Source organism: Rhagoletis zephyria, unplaced genomic scaffold (genome assembly GCF_001687245.7).
Source record: "Rhagoletis zephyria isolate East Lansing unplaced genomic scaffold, Rhagoletis_zephyria_1.1 Rzeph_scaffold_01626, whole genome shotgun sequence".
Classification (NCBI taxonomy): domain Eukaryota; kingdom Metazoa; phylum Arthropoda; class Insecta; order Diptera; family Tephritidae; genus Rhagoletis; species Rhagoletis zephyria.
The window spans coordinates 74,226-99,408 of NW_016158710.1; the positions used below are offsets into that span (position 1 = coordinate 74,226).

At 33.7% G+C, this 25,183-nt stretch overlaps 1 protein-coding gene across 3 annotated transcripts in view; it reads left to right on the forward strand.

Moving 5' to 3' along the window:
- Positions 1 to 25,183, forward strand: part of LOC108364660 (26S proteasome non-ATPase regulatory subunit 5) — a 27,683-nt gene continuing 2,500 nt past the window's right edge. Inside the window, exon 1 of one of the 3 annotated variants that reach the window (XM_017618423.1) lies at positions 1 to 931. In XM_017618423.1, the coding sequence (XP_017473912.1) occupies positions 127 to 931 (805 nt within the window). In that variant the 5' untranslated portion in view covers positions 1 to 126. Of the gene's footprint in view, positions 1,073 to 25,183 lie in introns of all 3 variants that reach the window. The other 2 variants (XM_017618424.1, XM_017618422.1) reach the window with 2 other exon arrangements.

Here is a 25,183-nt window from a genome sequence, read left to right on the forward strand (position 1 = left end):
AAGAAATGTCACATGAAATGAATTGTCATTTCTCCAACTCACATATTTGAAACAGAATACAACAAATTATTATTAATAATTTTTCAAAAAACTAGAGCTCTGCAATAATATCTTAAAGGGGTAAAAATGAGTGAGAGTTGGTTTTGTGAACAAATAGAAAACCTAAGGATCCAGGAGAGTCGTCTATCAACTCTGTCGGAAATACGTGTTCGTTTGAGTGAAATTGATGGATCTAGGAACGAACAGTTGGATGTTCTCGTCATTAACCGCTTACTTAGCGCTCCGGAAATGTATGACTGCTTAGAAGATGGCCATGAATCCTATCAACTCGTTACAGATATATTGTCAAGCTGCATGTCTCACCTATCCATAAATCAGAGTAACCTGCCGTCTCTTTTGCGACGGGCCTTAACACATCCGCAGCCTCGGATTCAAGCATTGGTGTTTAACACAATATTGAAAAAGCTACAAAGAGAACGAAGAGAAAATCCCAACTCCGATATACCCGCCGAACTGGTATATCATGTTTTAAAGGGTCTACGTCATGAAAGACCTGAAGTCGGGGTGCCTGCAATTGGAATATTATCAATTGTTCTTAAATCACGTATTGCTGAAGAATCCGTCAAAGGCAGTTTACTAGATATGCTATCTAGTAGTGAAACCATTAAATGCCGTGCTTATGAGCTTGCTGTAAATCTTGCAAAACAATCTCCGTATATGCTTCAGCAATCTGAGTTTTTACTGGACCGTGCTCTGTCAGAGCTCGATAACGATGATGTGCTTTTTCAAGTTAATATTCTTGAAATACTGGTACCACTTGCGGAACAAAATCATGGATTGCTTTATCTTGAAGAAAGACGAGTTTTTGAAATTATTAGCAGATGTGTAGAAAATCCAGATCAAAATCCATTAGATCACTTACTCATTCCAGGTATTTTAAAATTTTTTGGTAAAGTCGCGTCGGTGCAACCGGAGAAGATGATTATTGGATATCCGCGTATGATACAATGCTTCTTTGAAAGCTTTCTTGCCGGTGACGTATCAATATTACCAACATCATTTGATACTTTTGGTATGATATCCTAATTTCCTGTGCCAAATGGTAGCAAAGTTGTAATTTTTAATAATCAAAGTTAACCATTGTTATAGTTGGAATCATGATACAAAAAGAAGGTAGTTTCATTTCAGAATTTTTCACATAAAATAAGTTTTGAAGTTTCATAAATTCTACAAAATTATGAGCTACCTTGCCACATTGATAGGAATCAAACAATACATCAGAGGATTTAATGTTGCGCGTGGGAATTGTTCGGTTATTTGTACAATGATTTTGTGGAGGGAGCGAAGGGGGAGGAGGGGTGCACTTAATACTCCAGTTATTAGAAAGAGCGCAGTATAAACTTGAAGAAAAGTCAACCGTCGCCCTTCGGGGGCGCATTTCAAAATGGGGTAAAATTGGCATTTTCACAAAGAAAAATTAAACTCGTGTTGGGCCATCAGCAGTATATTTGCGCAATTGTCCTTTCCACGTTGGTCGTCTTCGGCCGCGCCAGAAAATAATAACATCATCAGTCCAACTCCGGTTACGCCATCCACATTATTTTTGCGCAATATCCACCTCCAAATTTACGAAAAAGTGCATATTTCAAACCGAAATTTTAGTTTTAAATTAAAGCTTAACCCAAAATCATTGTAGAAACAACCGAACCGTACCCGAACTGCTTTTCATCTTATGTGGATAATGCCTGTCACAAATACATAGTTTTGTGCTTATATGTATCTATGTACGTATGTATATAAATTTTTTTTTCAGCATCAAACTGTATTAGATCGTAGTATGTACTTTATCCTGGGAAAAGCAATTCACTTTATTTTCGAACCTTTGCACAGGTGTACCGAATTCTTGTAGTTTGGAAACGCGCAAGACTTTTCTTTTAATGTTTTTATCCAACTTCACCAACTTCAATTTTCAAGAAACCAAAATTTTGCTGCTAATGAATCTGGTAGTATGATTTTAGTTAAAAGTCATAAACTTGTTCAAAGTCAAGTTTTCGGCAACAACAACGAATGTCAATAAATGAAACTACCTTCTATTTTTGTATCATGGTTGGAATCATGATACAGAAATTACAAGGTAAAATCATTTTCTCAATTTGTTGGCCATAATTTTTTCTCTGACGTTTTCAAGCATTTTAAAATTACATACAGTCGCTCAATAAAGTTTAGGTACAGCGAATTTTTTTTCATTACCGGCAACTATTTTTTAAATATTTTATTTTTCGCTAATTTTTTATGCCATAGTTTTATGTAAATATGGTTAGTTCTACAACAAAAACACCAAAAATCAGAGTTCCAAACCTTGTGCAAAATTAAAGAAAATTCCGCAAAATTTCAGTCAAATATTGCACTTTTTATTTACACTGTTCAGAAAAAAGTTGAGTACGCAGTTTTTTTAGCCCAGGGGTTCCCAAACTTTTTTCGCCGCGGCACCCTTGTACTAAAAAAAATTCGCGGCACCCCTACTCTTCAAATGTCTACGAAAACAAGAAAACACAATGCAAACTTTATACTCCTTTAGCTTTAATGTGAGGACTGAAACTGGACCACGTTAACCGATTACTATAATTCTTATTTTTAAAAGGAAAGGTGTTACCTCACAGGTGGCCCCATTCTAATTTAGGTTAAATCCGATCATTGGATCATGAAGAGATTAACGATAATCTTAAATTTTTTATGAGAATTGAACATAGAAATGTAAAAGTAAAAGTCACTAGTATTTTTAATGCAATCTTGCCAACAGCAGTGTTTTCTGCACACACTTGCATCCATAACTCTCTTGGCTCCCTTCGTAGTATTTAATATTCAAAGTGCTGTCTTCACTGATGTTCAGAAGGTTTTCAAAATCTTAATTTTTCATCTCAGTAGGTTTACTTTTCGGGTCACATGAAAACGGGTTTGTTATCCAGCTGTAGACATCCTTAGAGTCAATGTTGGGAAAATATTCGACAATGGTTTTTTCTAAACCTTCCAAGTTAACGCTGGTAATGCGCGTTAACGCTAAGGAAATAACTTTTACAGCCAATTTCATGAAAGCAATTTAAGTGAAAAATGATTTTAATTTTGTGAATTTTATATGGAAATTGACAGAAAATAAAGTCATTTTCCATTTAAACTGCTGGTGAAGCCGGCTGTTATCAATTTTCTTAGAGTTAACTTCGAAGTTACATACGTTTTTCTGATTTACNAAAAGTTGAGTACGCAGTTTTTTTAGCCCAGGGGTTCCCAAACTTTTTTCGCCGCGGCACCCTTGTACTAAAAAAAATTCGCGGCACCCCTACTCTTCAAATGTCTACGAAAACAAGAAAACACAATGCAAACTTTATACTCCTTTAGCTTTAATGTGAGGACTGAAACTGGACCACGTTAACCGATTACTATAATTCTTATTTTTAAAAGGAAAGGTGTTACCTCACAGGTGGCCCCATTCTAATTTAGGTTAAATCCGATCATTGGATCATGAAGAGATTAACGATAATCTTAAATTTTTTATGAGAATTGAACATAGAAATGTAAAAGTAAAAGTCACTAGTATTTTTAATGCAATCTTGCCAACAGCAGTGTTTTCTGCACACACTTGCATCCATAACTCTCTTGGCTCCCTTCGTAGTATTTAATATTCAAAGTGCTGTCTTCACTGATGTTCAGAAGGTTTTCAAAATCTTAATTTTTCATCTCAGTAGGTTTACTTTTCGGGTCACATGAAAACGGGTTTGTTATCCAGCTGTAGACATCCTTAGAGTCAATGTTGGGAAAATATTCGACAATGGTTTTTTCTAAACCTTCCAAGTTAACGCTGGTAATGCGCGTTAACGCTAAGGAAATAACTTTTACAGCCAATTTCATGAAAGCAATTTAAGTGAAAAATGATTTTAATTTTGTGAATTTTATATGGAAATTGACAGAAAATAAAGTCATTTTCCATTTAAACTGCTGGTGAAGCCGGCTGTTATCAATTTTCTTAGAGTTAACTTCGAAGTTACATACGTTTTTCTGATTTACTTTCTTTATTCATGCAAATTGCTAGAAATTCTAAAATACATATACATGTTACCAATAAAAAAAATCTCGACGTGCTAGAAAAAAACCAAAGATGTATTTTAATTTCGCAGGCCTCTGTTATCTTCGCAGCGTCATCCAATACGGGTTTTAAATCTAGTGGCGGCATCTTCCTAGTCGCCAAGGAATACGGAGGGATCATACAGTGACTTCTCGTGGAGTTTTCTGCATATTGCTTCATCGCTCCTTTCGTTTTTCCAACCACTGCAAATATCCGCACACTTGCTCCTTTTCAAACCATTTTTCTGTACAAATTTGTAGATAGCTTTAAAAATTTCGTCGCTAGTGGTGTAAGTCTCAAGTACTTCGCTCATCAAAAGTTCACCTTCGATTTGTATTGCGAATGAGTACCTCACTAGCACGAGAAGAACATTAAGTCCCACTACGTCGGTACTTTCGTCAATTTGCAAATTAAAAAATTCACAAGTTTTCATACTTTTTATAAGTTCGTTCTCGACTGCCTCTAAAATCGATTAGGTCTACAAAAGTACCGAAAACGGTTTTGAAAAGGGTACGTTTTCGCCTATTTTTCTGATTCAATTTTTCGTTGACAAAACGTACTGGGGAACTACGCCTAGAAGCGAAATACACCACACAAGCGGCCTTACAACCCAAGCGAAATATCTATTTNAAGGGTACGTTTTCGCCTATTTTTCTGATTCAATTTTTCGTTGACAAAACGTACTGGGGAACTACGCTTAGAAGCGAAATACACCACACAAGCGGCCTTACAACCCAAGCGAAATATCTATTTGCTGCAAGCCATTTGTGTTGTGTATGGGGTTTGACGAGCCGCTGAAGGTAATTTGAATAAAAATCAAATTTTTTTGATTTTCTGACCGCCATGTTGAAGCGTGATCAAACCGCTTGCGTTGTGTATGGAAAATATAAAGAATTTGCACGCACCACTAGTATACGACGATTCCACAAGCCGGAGTAACGAAAACCGTCAACAAAGATTGTCGTGTGCACTTGCTGCTTTTTAAAACTGCTACCATATACATATGTACATATGTATTTTTCTACGAATTTTCTTATTTTTTTAATTTGTTTGCTGTTTTCCGTTCATATTATTTGTCACAATCATACGACTGTATACTACCCAGCGGACCAAATGCTCGCAAATGACGCAAAACAAACTCTAGCTAAAGGCTCGTGTGTTGCTCCGCTGCATATGTACATAAGCAAGAATGATAGAATACAAGATTGCGCCGTCCTGGGCGTTGACATTTGTGTACCACAAGTAAACAAAGAATAGAGCGAAAAGAGAACGAGTTAAAACTTCCAAAACAGTTCACTTTACAGCGAAAAACGTGTTTTAATTTAGCTAAACGCGAAAATATTGCATTTTTCACCTAATCTATTAGAGAATAGGTAACATTTTAGTGCACTCCATTGCTTTGCAATTGAGGCTGCTTCAGCAAACGTTTTAGTGCACTCCATTGCTTTGCAATTAAGACTGCGGCAGCATCTCCGCGGGATTGATTAGTTAACTTGCTAATGGAGGCTGCTTGGAGCAGAAGCAAAATCATTGTGAGGAAATGCTGTTAATGTAATAATAAAGAAACATTTCGGGAACGGCTTGCCGTGCCCTATGTACACAAAATGCAGCGATTCGTCCCAACGCTACACTTGCATCTACGCATCTTGCATCTTGACGGCTGTCGCAATTTAACACACAGCACTTCATTTTATTAGTTTTTACGCAGTCTTCAACTCAAAAATCACTCACAAATTGCAAATTAACACAATTTAAACTGATTTTTCACATATAATTAAATTTCTCTTTCGCTGATTTGTAAACAAAGGTTTGTTTACAAGTTACCACAACTGTCAAAATCGGCAAAACCAAAGTAGCGGTACCACTGACGGCGCCACCTCTGTTCGCTGCACCGTGCATCACCTTGTATTTTTGCATCTTGGGGAAAAATGTAGAAGAAATTGACGAGCAAGTCGCACCGGGCTTGCTGTATGATAGTTGCACGGATAAAATAATAAGTGTTTACAGTAATATATGTTTGGCTGACTGTGCATCTCAGAAACGAAATTATTTTTTAAACCGTCAGATTGAGAAAACCCGTCCGGATAATCGTCAGATTATGAAACAGCACGACCAGGGCATCGAGATGAACCTTCTCTATGAAAATCTGACGCGCTCGAGTAAATCCAAATGGCGATTTTTTCTGCAACTTCATATTATAGCTCATAAATAATAGTTATTATTGATTTTTATTTTTCCAACCAAAAATAATGATTTTTACTTTACTTTTATTTTTTCGATCACAAATAATGATTGTTTTATGATTTTTATTTTTTCGCTCAGAGATAATAATAATTTTTTTTTGTTTATCGGCTTTTAAATTGTAAACTGTTGTAATTTTTATTTGATGAGATCGTTTGTTTTATGTATTTTCGAGCTTATCAAATAAAAATTACAACAGTTAATAATAATTATTGAGTTTTATTTTTTCGATCACAAATAATGATTATTACCTTACTTTTATTTTTTCGATCACAACTAATGATTGTTTTATGATTTTTATTTTTGGAGATAATAATATTTTTTTTTGGTTTATCGGCTTTTAAATTGTAAACTGTTGTAATTTTTATTTGACAAGATCGTTTGTTTTATGTATTTTCGAGCTTATCATATAAAAATTACAACAGTTAATAATTGTTATTGAGTTTTATTTTTCCACCTAAATATANTTTTCGAGCTTATCAAATAAAAATTACAACAGTTAATAATAATTATTGAGTTTTATTTTTTCGATCACAAATAATGATTATTACCTTACTTTTATTTTTTCGATCACAACTAATGATTGTTTTATGATTTTTATTTTTGGAGATAATAATATTTTTTTTTGGTTTATCGGCTTTTAAATTGTAAACTGTTGTAATTTTTATTTGACAAGATCGTTTGTTTTATGTATTTTCGAGCTTATCATATAAAAATTACAACAGTTAATAATTATTATTGAGTTTTATTTTTCCACCTAAATATTATGATTATTTATAAAATTGAAAAGGCCATACAGACGCATTTTACTGCAATTTTGACCTGAAAATTTTGGGACTTATTTCTTTTATTGGGGTGTCACTACCTCTGAAAAGGATACGACAGAAATCACGCTAGTATAGCTTTTGAGTTTTTGATGATCATTATTCTTAAGTGAATAAATAAACTCAATAATAATTATTATCTTTGATCGAAAAAATAGAAATCAAGTAATAATAATTACTTTTGAGCGAAAAATTAAAATCAAATATTAATAATTATTTTTAATTTTTATTGGTTAAACTCGAAAAATAAAAAAATCATTGTAAATTGCAGTAGGACGTATGAACACAAATACGTGAGTATAGTTAATATTGTTTTACGACGATTACAACTTGTTGATTTTTTCGGTTAAAATTAAAAAAATAATGATTATTTTCCGTCCCTGTTTTTAAGATAAGATATGAATTATTTTTAAAAGATAAATGTTAATTCAACTGTTTTATATATAATCCCAAATGTATGATATAAAATCCCCTCTACCAAAAAACTTTAATTGGGTCACGCCGCTTCGAATTTTTACAATTGAGCAATTGCTTTTTAATCAAAAAGTTGTTTATTGAAACTACCTTCTTTTTTGTATCATGGATGTTAGTACACAGCGTTGATCCTTTTTGCTTCAATTGTTAATATCTGAGCTTGGCTACCTTTGGGTTCAGCTCCTACATTTGTATAACAATACACAAACATATATATTTCGAAGTAGTTTTTCAAAAGTGTAATCCATCCGCCTAAGTAGTTAACATGAATAAAACAGGGTGGGCAAAAACTCGGAGTTCGAGCGAGCGAGCGAGCAAACTCCTACTCAATGCCTCGCAGACAACGAGGCGCTCGCAGCTCGTACTCGTAGCAGCAATGAGGCGAGGCACGAGAAGTTTGGCTCGCTCGCCAAACGAGCGAGCGCTGCTTGTTTGCTCGCGCTCCTATTAAATGAGCGAGGCTGTTGGGTGTTGCCTCGCTCGCAGTGCGAGGCGAGTAGCTGTCTGCATACTCACTCTGCTAGGAAAGACGAGTGAGCGACGAGCGAGCGCTCCGAGTGTACTATACAACACATGCATTTTTGTGCATAAAAATGTGGGAATGTATGTCAATAGATTATGTACGAAAGTATGTTAATAATTGTATGTACATATGCATATATATATGTGAAGTATTATATTAGGGCAGCATTTAAAACAACAAATAAAATTGATTACATACATAAGCATAGATTATGGAATGAATTATTTTTTAGAGTTATATTCATACATGTGTACACACATAACATGCATATTTATATATGTTTGTATGTACGTATTTATGTATATATGCATTTATATATATATGTACATATGCATGTATTTTGTCTTTACAGAGAAAAGTAAGTAACGAAGATATTATAATCGTTTGTGCCGCAGAAACAAAAAACAAGTAAGCACTTGCTAACACCCCCAAAATAGTTTTCTACTTGTAGCAGTTATGCTGTATACCTGAATGAAATATAGTCCTTGGTGAAAAAATTTATTTGTGGCCTGTTGTTCAAGGACATATGTACATATGTATGCATGTATATATGGATATGTAGACATGGGAAAATTTGCGTAAACAAAGAATAGAGACCGGTTCGCATACAACTTTGGCGTTGCGTTGGCGTCGAATTTCAAAGCAGCCGTCCACATATCCAAAATTTGGCAACGCTAAGGCCAACACAAAGCAGAAAGATCGCTGCGTCGGTCGCCAGCTGTTGCAAATAAATAAAATTAAATGAAATGTTTTTTCCTTTTAATCAAATGAAGGCAAGAAATATATTTTTCATGCTATTATTGATATGAAATATTAATTTATTTCTCGTTAATATGTTAATTTAGTGGCCAAAGTAGTCTCTGCCAAGCTTCATTGTAGAACGCATACTTTTAACTTGCGTTCTGTCAAACCAACGCCAACTACAAAGTCAACGCGAAAGTTCTATGTGGACCAGCCTTAATTATCAAATAGTAGTTTGTATTATCCTACATACATATATATGTATGGGGCTAAACCAGGAATATTCATTTGAAAATGCTGATGTCCTACTCATTTATGAAATGAAAGACAAAATAATGATTTTTATAAATATTATATTCTCATTTATACATATGTAACATAGTTACTTAGTCAAATTACTTAGTAATTACTTGTATGTAAGAATACAAAGACAAATTATTTATCAGAAGCATTGCCCCTTACATATTGAAAAAAAGTAATAAAAGCTCTCAAAAAAGCAAAATCGCTACAGCGAAAAAAGTGTTTGAAAAACCGCATAAATTCAAATCCGCATAAAAAAGAACCGCATAAAAAGAGACCTAAGTGTATAAGTTGAAATTTTATAAGAAATTATTGAACATTAAAAACATTATACCTACATAGATATGTATGCACATATGTGCCTACCTAGTAGATAAAACTGGTCCAAATAGCACGAATCTATTCTTCTGTGCATGAGAATATATACAAACATATGTGTATATACATATGTATGTATATACATATCTGCATGCGTGCATACAATCCTTTACTCGAAATTCTTAGTTGCTGCAATTTTTATCCCATACATTTTTGCCGACCAAACAACGCGTTTGCCTGTCTAATCTGCTTGCCTCATTTGCCTCGCTCGTTTACTCGCCTCGCTCGTCTACTGCTGCAAATGAGTGCCTCGTTCGCAACGACCCACTCGCGAGGACAGAGCTAATGAGGCCCTCGTTTGCTTGGCGCTCTACTCTTGCGCTGCCCTCGTTTGCTTACTCGCTCGCTGGCTGCTCAGCGCGTGCGCTCGTACTTAACGAGTGCTCATTTGCAAACAGCCTCGCGTGTTGCTCGTGTGTTGCGCTAGCTCAGTGCAAACTAACGAGCGAGCGAGGGGCTAAAATGAGGCAAATCCGAACCCTGGAATAAAATGTTTAGATGCTTCCCCAGCAGGCAAAATATCCGAAAAAGAAAAGAGTTCTCACAAGGAAGTGTGCATACGAAATGGGTATCTAGAAAGGTACTGAAAATAGTTGTGAAACGGATGATGTTCTTAAGCTGATGCCAGATAAAACTTTGCGGCTTTGCGTGACATTTATAACTTTGCCAGCAAAGTGCAAGACCCAAAAGAATGCCACAACGAACGTCAAGAAAACGATTTTGTACTGCTTTTTTACTCGTGCAAATTGCTGTGGATTTATATATTTATGGTCTTATTCATAAAAAAATAAAATAGTTTTAAATAGCTTTACTTGTTATGAATTTGGGTGTTAGTTTTAAAAATAACGGCATTGTAATTAAATTTTATGTTTCTGCATGAAACCTTGAACTTGGACTAAACCAAATAAATATTAAACCAGTCAACGCGCGCATCTTTTCGCTTTGCGCTGCAACTAAAACGATCTATGTACATGACTGAATCCATTTCAAATCATGCAGGCAGTCCGATGGTATATCGAGAATTAACTTCAGATTAAAATATGTTATTCTGCTTGAAAAATAAATGAACACGTATTTTTTTTTAATTTTCATAGCATTACTGTTGCATTTTTACGATTTTTTTAAGATTTTGGCAAATTTTTTGGCAATTTTTTTTAAAACCTTATAGTTTCCGTAATTTTTAAGCTACTTAGGGCCAATTTCACAGTGCGTAGTTAACTCCGAATCGACAGTTAACTAGAGATTTTCAGTACAAAAATCTGTAGTTAACTCCCGATTCTGAGTTAACTACGCATTGTGAAATTGGCCCTTAGTTGTTTCTATGGTAAGTTTTGCCTATTTTTTGTACATTTTTAACATTGATAAATAAAAGTGAAAAATGTTAATAAACGGTAATAATAATACAATTTTATGAAAAACCAAAAAACTATTTTTTCTCAAAAAGGCCACCTTTTTTTTCTTCAAACTTAGAGGGTTTATGGCTGTCCATATGTACTACCTACCATAAAAATTTCGTTTGGTATTTTTTCGTTTCTTAGGAGAAAACTAATTATTTTCATTTTCTTGAATCCTAAATAAAAACAAAAGTTTTTAATTTTTTTTTATTGTATCACAGTAACAACTAGTTTGGATATTATCTTATTTCTCTTTGGAAATTTTGTCTTTCTTATTCTTCTTACAATCTGCTTCATTTTTAATCTCTTTCCATGAATGATTTGCTGTCCTAGCTATTAATGATTTTCTTCCTTGTTGGTTCACATCTGCTTTCCACATGTGGCACTTCTGGATTCCTTTGTATTCCTTTGCATTCGGTTTCAGAACTCTTTAGATTATGAGCCGTTGCATAGTGTTTTACAAGACCACCTACACCATCTACGGCCCTTTTGCCATGACCCGTTGAAGAAAATATCAATTTTTTATTGCAGTTTGTTTGCCCCATTTCATACAGCTGATAACGATTTTTAAAATGGCTTGCAGCTCCATCAGATACAATGGAAATAAGGTTGACTGAATTAGTAGAAAACGTGCTCTTCAAGTATTCTTGAATACGGATAATTGTTAAAGAAGCATGTGCGGAATCATGTAGGAGGTCATCGCTTATCACAGCGAAACATGTCGTCATATCTCCTTGGTAGCAAACTGCTGTAAATATTGAAAATTGATTATTGACCCAATGGTTGCCTTGGATCGTTTTTTTTTAAATTACGCTCCAGTTTTCCGCAAAGTCAACATGCATAAGAAGATGTTGTGAATTAGATTTGGGGCAAATTTTCTCTTCCTTTATTGCTTCTCGTTGAACATTTTTAACGTGTTTGTGAAGGTTGACTTTCATAATCCATGTCGCTAGTTCATCTATAAATTGTGCAATGTTTAAAGTTTTCTTGAGAAGATCACCCTTTTGCCATGTTGCAAAAGTGATTTCTTCCGAATCATCAAAATTTTATAATTTGAGCAATTCTGCTGTGATGGATTTTGCACCTGAACAGGATTCACATTCATGAAAAACACTTAGTTCTGATGAGGATGACACATTATTGCAGACAAGATAGAAATTCGAGTCTTTTCCATCTCAGAATTATTTCTTTTCTAAAGTTTTTTAGACCAATCAAATACAAATCGAAATTTGCACAGTATACGCAAAGACAAACCTCTTCCGCAGAGTTAATTATAACGTATTTTGGACGTAATGTGTAAAACTTGGACCGGCTAATTTGTAAGTCAGGGTTTTCTTTTCGAAATAATTCAAAGTTTTTTTTTATACTTCGCGTAAGAAATCACTTTACTTTTTTGACTTTAGTGCCATTTTTATTTGGGCTCTGCTGAGAACAGTTGAAATCGTCATTCAAATAGTAGTCTAATGCCAATTGTTTAACATTTTCACTTAGAGGATGTCCCATATAAACATCAGGTTTGGAATAGATGCCTTTGTCTTCCGTACTTACTAAACTTCTTGCTTTGTCAACCATATACATTCTAACTTCTAGAAAATTTTAAAGAATAGTGGATTTCGAAAGCCCTTCAGGTAAAAGTGTTAAAATTCGAATTTCTTCCGCCATAGATGAACAATTATTCCATGCTTTTTGGAAATTTGTAATTCAATCTTTGCAATTACAGTCTGATAGTTCAAGGTTTGGTTCGGTTAACAATTCAACATCATATGCTTTACGTAATTTTGAGCTAATTGAACTAGAAAATGAGGCAACTAATTCTGTTTTCTTTCTTAAAGCATACGATTCTAGCAAATTTTCTTTCACATACCCCTTCTGTCGTAAAGGAGATACGTTATCTAGAAAATCAGTTACTTCTTCGTTAAATTCTTCAATTTCTTCCATCGATTCTAGCTCGAAATTTGCATCTACATTTTGATAGCTTTATTCGATAGTTTCAGTTTCTTCAATGTCCATTTTTGAATGGTCTTTATTCATTTCACCATGATCAGTAAGTTTTTTACTTGAAGACTAAAACGTTTGAAACAATTGAAGCATACACTATCAGAGCTCGTTATAAATCTTGCAGGATATTGAAGCTGCAACCACTCTGCCAAACCGCCCAAATTTACGAACATAAAATTTTTAATTTTGTAAACATTTATTTTTCAAGCAGAATAACATATTTTAATATGAAGTTAATTCTCGATATACCATGGACTGCCCGCATGATTGGCTTGTGCATTTTCATACATTTCATCTTATCTGTTAAAGCGAATCTGTCGCGCGAAGCGAAGCAAGCGTTGTATCTGGTGCTGACTAAACACGCGGGAATCTTTGAAGCAACCAGGCTAAGTTGCTTCGACCGTTGCCTCGTATGTAGCGTATATAACATTGTGGCTTATTGAAATACACTAGGCGACAAACGAAATTGTAGACTATAATATTCACAATTTTTTTCATGAACAATTTTTTGAATTATTTTTAATGAATAATTATTTATGAAAATATAGCTATTATAAACCATAGCTANATTTTTTGAATTATTTTTAATGAATAATTATTTATGAAAATATAGCTATTTCTATATAAACCATATAAATCAAAGTTTCACACTATATATAAAGTTCACAAAAATTAAAAAAAAATCATCAAAATTTCAAAATTTTTATTCAGAATTTCTACATAGAAAACTTTCGAGTATGTAGTTTTGTACCCATAAAATTTTAGTACAACAAAGTGCAAGGTTCAAAACGCTAAAAATTAAATAATTTGGCGGAGGTTGTTGCGCATTTTCCATATAAAAATAGATTTTGATCATGCATAGATAGTATAGAAAATACTTTCAGAAACTGGCGTTTTTACGACTCACGTAAAATTTTCTCGAAAACATTGAAAAATTAACTTTTTTTAAATAGTTCTGCTGTTACCTATTCTACCTTCATTCTGTTTTTCGGATTGACCCAATTGTTTGCCATTATATCAAATACCTTTTCCCAAACTCGTTGCATATTGGTATAGACAGAATTTTATCAATTACCTTCGGCATTTCTCAGAACTCTCCCGGACACTATAAAAAGTTTTATGCACTGCTTATCTAAATAGTTATTAAGAGATTAAATTGATAGATAAACTTTTGAAAGCAACTGTATTAACGGATGGAAAGGTTGTAAAAATATTTTAGAAGGCTGCAGAAAAGTAATGCAAATACATATTAAGTAAAGTGTTTACGGATTATGTAACTCGCAAAATTCGGGAGTTTTCTCCGCTCGGAGAAATTAGGGCAATTTATCAAAAGGTGTAAATGCCTCGTAACCACGTAAACCGCGAGTTTTACTCGTTTATGAGGCATTTACGCGTTAATGCTAAACCCGCGGCGCGGAAATTTTCCCCCGGAAACTCCGAGCAACAGCATACAGATTCCCCAAAGAGTTTTTGGGAATTTAAATCTGGGTCGTTCCGGTTGTGCTTGTCGTAGTTCTAACTCTGCATGACACTAGAACTAATAAACAAAATCGATTACTTAAATATATATAAAGAAGACATCTTGCAAAACAATTTATCTGGTCACGTTTGCCCACCTGTAAAAGTACAACTTTAGGTAATCTTATCCTATATATACAGATGCGTGCAACTAATTAACAACGGCATGCCCCTGTAAGATCTATGATCTCTTCTGTATAATACTCAACACCTAAATTGGAAATTTTTACTAAAATCCCCTTTTTGGAAAGTATACTTAGATTAAGCTGTCAAAAAAATTTCAATAAAGTGCCGTCGTTCTGGAAAAAATGCAATTTTTATGCAAAGTCGACTAAGTCGTGCAACTAATTAACAACGCTGTTTGTTTTTACCAAAAAAACGTTAATTTTCTTTTTAAGTCAATATTTGGTTGCAAATCCATTACTATCAATCACGGCTTGACATCTGCGAGGCATTGACTCCACTAAACTTTTTCAAATGTCCTGTGGAATAGCATCCCACTCTTGTTTGACCTTTTCGTACAAATCTTGGAAGTTGCCAACGAACCCTTTTTCTTCAAATGTGTCCAAAGGTTTTCAATAGGGTTCAGGTCCGAACTACACGAAGGCCAATCTAGGAGGGTCACCATTTTGTCCTGAAACCATTGCTTTGTAGCCCGCGCAGTATATTTAGGATCATTATCCTGTTGATAAATCCACGTAATGGGCATGTTGGCATCAGCATATGGTAACATCACGTTGTCCATGATTGTTCTGTACTTGAACTGGTCCATGCGGCCATCTATTTTGTAAATAGAACCAACACCACGCCACGACATGGCACCCCAAATCATTATGTTGCCGCCACCATGTTTTAATGTTGATTTAGTATATCTAGGGTCCAGCTCCTTGCATTTTGGTCTGCGGACATAGCTTTTCCCGTCTGAAGATACTCTATTTATTTTCGTCTCGTCCGAAAATAGTACCCTTTTCCACTCGTTTGCGGTCCAGTGACGGTATTTTCTGGCAAACTCTAATCGATTTCTTCGATTGCGTTCGGAAAGTAACGGCTTTTTCCTGGAAACTCTTCCAAAGAGTCCTGCTTCGCGTAATCGTCTTTTTATGGTATCCACAGCTGGCGCTCTATCATTTTCTCCGAAAACTGCAACTCGTATTTGATTCGCCGTCTTGTGGGGATCCTTTTTCGACTCGCGCACAATCAACTCGTCCTCCCGCTCAGTCGTTTTTCGTGGCCTCTTCTTCCGTGGGACTTTCATTGTGGTTTTATTTTTGTTGAAATGTTGGACTGCATTGAAAGCCGTCCGTTTTGAAATTTTTAGGGCATTTGCAATGTCACCGTAAGATTTCCCATCCTGACGCATCTGCACGATAATAGAACTAGTTTCCTCGCTACACGATTTGCGCTTACCCATTTTATTTTCAACTAAAACTATTAAGTTCATTGCAAATAAACAATTTTAGTAAAAATATAAAAAGACTCTTACCGTAAATTAATTAATTCGCAAAAATTTGTAAGAATTTTACTTGCGTTGCTAATTAAATGCACGATACCTTTAGTCGAGTTTGCATAAAAATTGCAATTATTTCAGAATAACGGAACTTTATTGACATTTTTTGACAGCTAAATGTAAGTATACTTTCCAAAAAGGATATTTTGGTAAAAATTTCCATTTTAGTTGTTGAGTATTCTAAATAAGAGGTCATAAATCTCTCAGGGACATATCGTTGTTAATTAGTTGCACGCATCTGTACATAAGTAGGCAAACATGTTTTCTTTACACCCCTTTTACGGCTAAACTGTACTTTTAAGGTATAGAGAATTATATATCATTAGAAAGGTATTTTAAAATTAGTTTAAAATAAAGCGCAAAAATGAATTCAAAAACAGCATCAGAAATCTCATTATTATGATTCTGTTAAAATTAAAAAAATTAAATGATTATGCAATTTTGTAAGCTTAAACTGTTTTGTCATCTGAGGTGATTTTTTTTTTAAATACTTAAAAAACTGTTTTTATTAATAAAAAACTAAATTTTTGGAGGTATTTTCAAATTGGTCCAGCTCCCGTAAATTTTAACATTTTTCCGAGATATTTTGGTGAAAGTCTTAAAATATAATTGATTTTATAATTCCAGTGGAAAAAAAGTACCGATTTTTTTTGTATGGGGAGTGATGCGGTCTAATGTACATGGTTGGGGCGGAAATGCCTGTAAATGTATGCTTTAATATTGATACTGAATTTAAGAAAAGCGCTAAGTCGCAGTTAGAGATGGGCACGGGACTAAATATTCAATCCCGACCACGCCCATCCCGACGTTTTTCAGAATTGTACCGCGGGTCGTGTGGGTCCCGATATCTATCACTAACAACCAATTTCACGAAAGCAATTTTATTTAAGTGAAAGATTATTTAAATTTTTTAAATTTTATATGGAGATTGACAGAAAATAAAAAATAATTTTCCATTTAAATTGCGGTGAAACCGGCTGTAAGAAAAATTCTCATGTCTTTCATATTCAGCCTTATCATGAGTTCCATTTTCCCCGAACCGGTTCAGTTTTCACTTTTGGTTTCCATGGTTTTACTATGGGCGGATGACAAATTTTCGGGTGAACTTTTTTTCAGGCGAAACTCAGGATAAGGCAGATTAATCCTAAATAATGATGAATACTTCCAATGGTTGCCTTTCGCACTCACCTTGCACACACACAGTTTCTTTCCGCTTTAAGGAAACACGTTGGTTTTCAATTTTTATGTATTTTGCTTAATAGTTTGCTCATATATTCAAAGTATATTTTGGATGACACAGTTAAAAAAGATGTTTTAAAATTGCTGATATTAAGGGGGCGCGTGCGCGTTGTCCGACTTGAGTAGCTGAACTGCTTTGTGCGGATTTTCGCACGACGATTGGGAGGCGGCCGTGCGCGCTCGGTAATTATTTTCGGAGTCGCGTCGACTCCACTGCCGCCAAAGTGCGCGCGCACGGCCGCTGAACTCGGCTTAAGCGGCGGCTTAGACAAATGAAAAAAAAAATTGTGAAAGGTTTATTTGTTTTGCTTTGGTGTTCGTTTTCGTCTAAATAAAACATAAAAAATGCATATTTCAAACAACGGTTTTAAGGAAAACAAAAATGAAACATCTGGCATTTTCCAATTATATTGTTTTGCTTTGCTGTTCGTTTTCGTCGCAATAAAGCATAAAAAAACTGGATATTTCATACAACAGTTTTAAAGAAAATTTTCTAATTTAGCGAATTTTATCGGGAGTTACGGGAAATGATTTTGGCCCCGTCCTCCCCGCAAAATTTTTACGGATCTTCCCGATACCCACACGCCCATCTCTAGTCGCAGTTTAGTAATAAAGCTGATGTCAGATAAAACTTTTGTGGCTTTGCGTGACTTTATAACTTTGCCAGCAAAGCGTAAGACGCAAAAGGTATGCCACAATGTACGCCAAGGACGCAATTTTGTACTGTTTTTTTACTCGCGAAAATTGCTGCGGGTTTTATATATTCTGTTATAAAAATATCAGCAGTGTAATGAAATTCTAGGGGTCTTTATCAAAAGTGATAAACTCTTGATAAACTGGATAAAGTGATGACTTTATCATTTTGATAAATGAACTGTCAAACTTTGTATGGAAATCTATTTAACCAAAGTTTATAACTTTATCAAACGACTTTGGTGGATAAATGCATAAATTTCAGCAAAATTCGACCCTTACAGGTTGCAGGTACTCGCTTTTGCTAGGAATACATAAAATCAAAAGAACAAAATGGACGAGGTAAGAATGAACCGCCATATAACTTAAATAATAAACAGTTTTATGCAATTATTTACCAAGGTGCGTTCATGAAAGAAGGCGAATAAACTGATAAATTTAAGCAATTTATCCCTTTATCATTTTAGATTACGACCCCTTCTATGTTTCTGCAGGAAAACTCGAATTTGGACGACACAAAATAAATACAGTCAATAAAGTTTAGGTACAGGGAATTTTTCGCAATATGGGCAACTATTTGTAAATTATTTTATTTTTCTAACGATTATATTTTATTTTTCGCTAATTTGGCATAAAAATATGGTTAATTCTACAACAAAATTTAAAAAATCAGAGAATTGTGCGAGATTAAAGAAAATTCTGCAAATTTTGATTTACACTTTTTAGAAAAGTTGAGTAGGCAGCTTTTTAGCCCACTCAATTTTATTATAATAAAGTGCAAGTTTTAGGTAGTTAGGACTTACCATTGATTTTTGGCAATTTTTTTTGTTGAATGTGTCAGTTATTTTCTCCATATAAAATAATTTTCGATAATATTTTTATATGGAACAAATGAGCGACATCTTCTACAAAAACTTTGAAAAAAGATGACTTTTTTTGATTTCTAGCCAAAATGCGGAAGCTATTTTTTGGAAATTTAGAGCAGAAAAATGAATTTCAAATATTTCCTTACTGATAGCCGAACTTATTCTCAATTCGCACACGACGATTCGAAAATTATTTATAAAGACCAATACGCCTCTGCCATCATCTGCACCCGTTGAGCGCATCTTTTCGTATGCAGGAATGGCCACTTTGCCACGTCAAAATCGGCTGAGTCCAATACGATTTGAGCAAAGAGTGGTAACTAGTGCAATTTATATTTTTGATCAAGTTCAATGAATTAAAGAATTTCTTAATTTGGATTAGCAACTTTCTTTTCGAAAATAGGTCCAATTGGTAAAACGTGGATAAATAATCAAATTTTAAATCCCATACGTGTGCATTACTGTACGAAATAGTCCCGAAAGACACAAAAATCCCTATATAAGCCCAGGGGATCCCGGAAAAATCCCGAAATGGTCTCGAAAGTCCCAAAATCCAAAAATAATCCCGAAAGTCACAAAAAATCCAAAATTAGTCCCGAAAATCCCGAAATATTCCCGAAAAGCCCAAAAAATCCGAAATTATTCCCGAAATAGTCGCGAAAGTCGCAAAAATCCGAAATAAGCTCTAAAAATCTGGAAAATCTGATATTATTTCCGAGAATCCGGAAATAGTCCCGATAGTCTCAAAAGTCCGAAATAAGTCCCAAAAATCTGGAAATAGTCCCGAAGCCCCAAAAATACCGAAATTACTCCCGATAATCGATAATTAGCCCCGAAAATACGAGAGGTGTGCTATTAATCGAAAACCGATTAATTAATTAAAGAATAATTATTTTTGATTAATCAAAATGATTAATTTTCGGATTAATTACCTTTTGATTAATCAGAATTTATTTGATTTGATTAATCGGCAAACTGATTAATCATAACCTGATGAACTAGAAATCTGAGTAATTGCTGTTATATTTTGTTTTACATACATATATACAAAAATAGAAATGAATTTATACATATTTACATATGTAAGTATGTATATCCTCGTTTAAAGTACAAAACCGCGTATCGTCATTCTGCAAAACCGCGTAACTGACATTTGCTGCCAAAAATTGGATTTACTCACACAAGCTCTTGGCTTATCCATTCGTCCTGAAATATACTGGCCAGAAATGCGATTGCTTTATAAAAAAGAGAACCATTTTGAAATATGAGTGTTCTTACTCTCTAGAAAATAATTTATGCAACCCCACAAACGGGATTTTGCATTATTTTGATACGCGGTTTTGCATTTTGTTGATACGCGGTTTTGTACTACGATACCAGGTACATGCTTTATATGTACACTGTGCTGCACATTCGTTAAACTTAGCCGTCTCAAACTAGTACGGGAATGTGTACATAAGAAAATGTCTAAGTGTTATAGGAAAATTGTACGACTTTTTCAATACTCCTAAAAGACAGCAAGTTTTGCAAGAGTGCTTCGAAAAACTTATGATTTGTGACCACCAAAAACTGAAAAAAACGTACCCAACTAGGTTGATTGAAAGATATAATTCCGTATTTGTCTTTATGAAATTTTATGATGCTTTGTTATTGGCTCTAATTCAAATATCTAATTGGGATGGAAAACATGTTTCTGACGAAGCTAATTTGCTAAACTGCGTCATACAAAAAAGTGAGTTTGTAATTGCTTTGCAATGTATAAATCAAGTTTTAGCAAAGCCAACATACTTTGCAAATTTCTTCAAACTCAAAATATTGACTTAAAAGAAGCGGTTAATTTAGCCGATATTACTTTGAAAGAATTGGAAGTTTTTTAAGAGAAAACGTTGAAATGGAGTTAAAAAATTTATACGATAATGCTCACAAGCAAGCAGAATCGAATAGCTTCACTTTGAGGAAACCAAGACTTTCTAATGCGGAAACGTTAAACGTCGAAGATTTTTATCGTATCCATCTCTACATACTATTTTTGGATGCATTTATTACCAGTATGAGTGATAGGTTTTTTAAGCATAAAGACATACTTCTTGGATTCAAAGTTCTTTTTCCGGAAAAGGTGTCTAAACTTGACGGTGATGGAATAATTNTTGACGATGATGGAATAATTAGTTTAAAGAAATTATTTGATTTTTACTGTGGCGATTTGGATGGAGATTTTGAAGATGTTAAAATGGAGATAGATATTTGGTATAAAATTTGTTTCAACTTGAAACCTGAAGAGAGGCCAAAAAAAGTTTACCAAGCTATGCAGCTGTGTCGAAAGGACATGTTACCAAATATATTCAATTTATTTACCATTCCAGTAACTCTCCCCATAACAACATGCGAGAATGAAAGATCATTTTCATCACTCCGTAGACTTAAAACATATTTAAGAAGCACAATGTCGCAAGGACGATTGAACGGTTTAGCACTTCTTTATTTGTATAGGGCACTCACTCCTACAAGGGGAAAAATTATAGATAAACTTGCCGAGACATCGAGGAAAATTGACATAAAAGTGTAAAAATTTCATGGAATTAAATAATTTATTTTTTTTAATTCTTTTTTAAAGTTTTGTATTACTTTTGAAAGCTGAGCGGATCTTGTGTTTATAGAACTTTTTATTAAACAAGTAATTTCTAGGCAAAAACACAACTTCAATTCTCATATAAAAATTTAGGAGTACCATTAATTTCTTAAAAATGTTTGAATTCCTTGTTAATTTTATGTAAATAAAGTGCAATTTATGAAACTCTAAGAGAGTACCTATATTAATTTATTACATACTGTACATAAAACTTGCATAAATGTATTGTAAAGAGCGTATTATCCGAAGCTAAAATTCGGTATTTTCTGGTGGTATATCTTTAGAATATAAATATATTCCTGGGTGCGCCCCTGGTGTAACATGAAAAGTATAGTTTTGAGAAAAACGAATTGGAAGTTTTTATAAACCATTACAAACCATACAAATACAATTTCGTTTTCGGGAATAAATATTTAAGAATTAGATATTTAAGAAATCTAAAGATTTTTCTAATGGATTAAAAGATTGTCTATCCATTGTTTCTTTATTCGAGCGACGATTTGATTTACGACCCTTCAAAAAATTTTATTAAGTACAATGTTCAAATTTTTAAATTCAAGTACTAAAATAACATTCAGTCTTATCATGAGTTTACTTTTCCCCGAACCGGTTCACTTTTCACTTTTGGTTTTCATGTACATATTTACTATGGGCGGAATACAAATTTTCGGATGATTTTTTTTCGGGCAAAACTCAGGATAAGGCAGATTATTAAAAATTATTAACCTGACCTTTGCCAACAATATAATTTTAAAATCAAAACTCAAACACACACACATTCTCATTTTCAATCTCAAACAACAACAATTGTGAACAATTTAATTTTTTTATTTTCAATTTTATATGATTTTAAAATGTTGGCAAACGTCAGAAAAAAATCATGGCCGACGAAATGAGAGAATGAATTTACCTTGTAATGTTTTTATCATGCTACACAGTGCGTACTTGTTTGGCATTTTATTTTTATTAATAAGAAAAATATTGAATGTTCATACGAACATACATATATGTAGCTCTACTCAGAATTGCAACGGACGACGGCAAAGCGGTCGTCGGTTAACCGCTGTCAAAATTACAACTCACAAACGCATATGGAATGGCTCAAAATTGCGGCGGCACCGTTTTAACCGCCGACGTTTTTCGGTGGATATAAATTTATTTCTATTTTTACCGCCCAGCGGGGACGGAAGGGACCAAGTTCATTGAGTATTGATTGTAGTATTTTTTATTATTTCCACAAGTTTTGCAATGTTTTTATCTACATATTTTTATTTCCAGCAAATCTACATATACGCACGTACCGAAAAAATATTTAATTTTAATGATAATTTTCAAATCAAAATGACAACCCAACAAGCAAAATAAACTTAAAGAAAGTTTTTTTTAAGTTTTCAATTATAAACATTAAGCTTACAAAACGTTGATTTTTTGTTTATAAAACGCTTGAAAGTAAGCGTAATATAATCGAAAAGGAACATTGGTTATAAGCGTAGAAATATAAACTTGTAATAAATGTTCAAAAGAAAGCTTTTTATAAGCGTAAAAGTGTAAACTTATAATAAAGGTTCAAAAAAAGTTTTATATACGCGTATCAATATAAACTTACTAACAATTTTCAAAAGAAAGCTTTTTATAAACATTTTTATAACCCTTTATTTAAAGATATTTCATTAAAACCTCATACATAGATTGCTTAACATCTAGAAACTAAACGAAATGCGAATTTTCGGCGGACTCATCTACAGTCGCGAAAATATAAATAGGGAATAGACATTTTAGCATACAAATTCACAATAACACATACAAATTAAGCATAAAAAAGTTAATTATTACATCTTGTTGCGTGCTTTCAATTACTTGCGGTTATTGGCAAATTGGAAAAGCGACATCGATGCAGCTATATATTCCGCTTCATCGCCGCCATTCTCATTGATGAACTTTTCTGAAAAAAATTTAATACATTTTTAATTGAATGTTAAACTAAGAAAGGATAAGGGGAACTCATCATTTGAAGACTCGAATGCTCCACCGATTAGCGCAGCGGGTCCTGGATTGGATTTTCTTGTTTTACCGCATTGGTTTTATTTAATTTTTTCTTTTAATAATATATTTTAAAAAACGTAAACACGTCACTTACGATTGAAAAAATTTTATATTTACTACTTCATGTCGTTGGCATTTACATTTCATTTATAAGTTTAAGTTATTTATAAACATTCGCTCTCAAAACTTATTAAAGGTTTGTTTGAAAAAACTTTTAATAAGCTTAATATTAAAAATGCTTATTTAACGCTTATTATAGCAAACTTAATTTAAGTTATTTTTAAAAACGTTTACTGAAATGCTTGTTGGGAACTGACGGAAGCCGCCATGCGACGCAATTGTATTTACTCTGAGGGATTTCACTGCGGCAATTATGCAGGTGTTCACTTACCGCCGACCGCTGTACCGTCGTCCGCTGTAATCCTGAATTGAGCTTAACTGTACATACAAACATACATATAAAAACATTTCATTTGGTTTGAAAGCAAACCGAAAGAAATGAACAAAGTTATTCAGATTTCAAATAATTTTTTTTGAGTAAACAGTAAAAACTCAGGATCTGATTAATCAGAATCTGATTAATCAAATTATTTGATTAAGCAGGATTGTAATTAATAAAAAAATTGATTAATCCATTAATCGCACATTAGTTTCGATAATCCCAAAATTCCCAAAAATCCCGAAGCAGTCCCAAAAATTCCTAAATAGGCCCGTAGTAGTCTCGAAAGTCCCGAAATTAGTTCCGAAAATCCCGAAAGCCCCAAACAAAGTTTCCGGGAATGCCGAAAGAATTACGAAAAAGCTTCGAGAATCCCGAAATAGTCCCGAAAACCCCGAAATAGTCTTGAGAATCCTGATTTAGTTCGGAGAATCTCTAAAATCCCAAAACAGTTCCCAAATTGAGATGTGGAGAGTTTAAGTGAGGTGTGGTGAGGTGCAGTGAGTTGTGGTAAAGTAAGTTGAGGTGAGCATAAGGTGAGGTGTTAATTCTTAAAATTTCTCCTAAATTATACAGTGTTTAGTTTAAAAGTATTTAGCCATCGACTAAATACCTTGGTACTTTAGTGAAAGTATTTTGCATCCCCAAGGTACCTGAGTATTTTGCACCAGAGTATTTAGCGCCTGCTAAATGCTTTAATTTTTTTTACTTTGCTATCTAGCAGCTCCTAAATACTCAAGTTTTTCCTACTTTAATATCTAATAGCTCCTAAATACCTAAATATTTTTTACTTGGGTATTTAGCAGCTCCTAAATACCTAAGTATTTTTCAATTGAGGATTTAGCAAACTCCTAAATATCTAAGTATTTATTACTTGGGTAATTAGCAGCTCCTAAATACCTAAGTTCTTTTTACTTGAATATTTAGACTTCTCCAAATACTAATTACACTGGTCGACGGCCAAAATTTACCAGAGACGCCGTTATGAAATTCGTATGTAAAATCACTCCCTGATTCCGAAAATCAAGGTTATTTTTAATTTTATGGTACCGTTTTTGAGATATTTGCAATTTACCGTTTTTGCAAAAAAAAAAAAAAATGGGTCCACTTAATCATATATATCTCAAGAACGAATTAAGCAATTCCAAAACGGTTTGAAGCTTTTAAAAGGTAATAAAATTTTCTATAAGCTGTGCATACAACACTTTTTGCTAGGCCCTGTAGATTCAAAGATAACGAACAATCATTACCGATTTTTT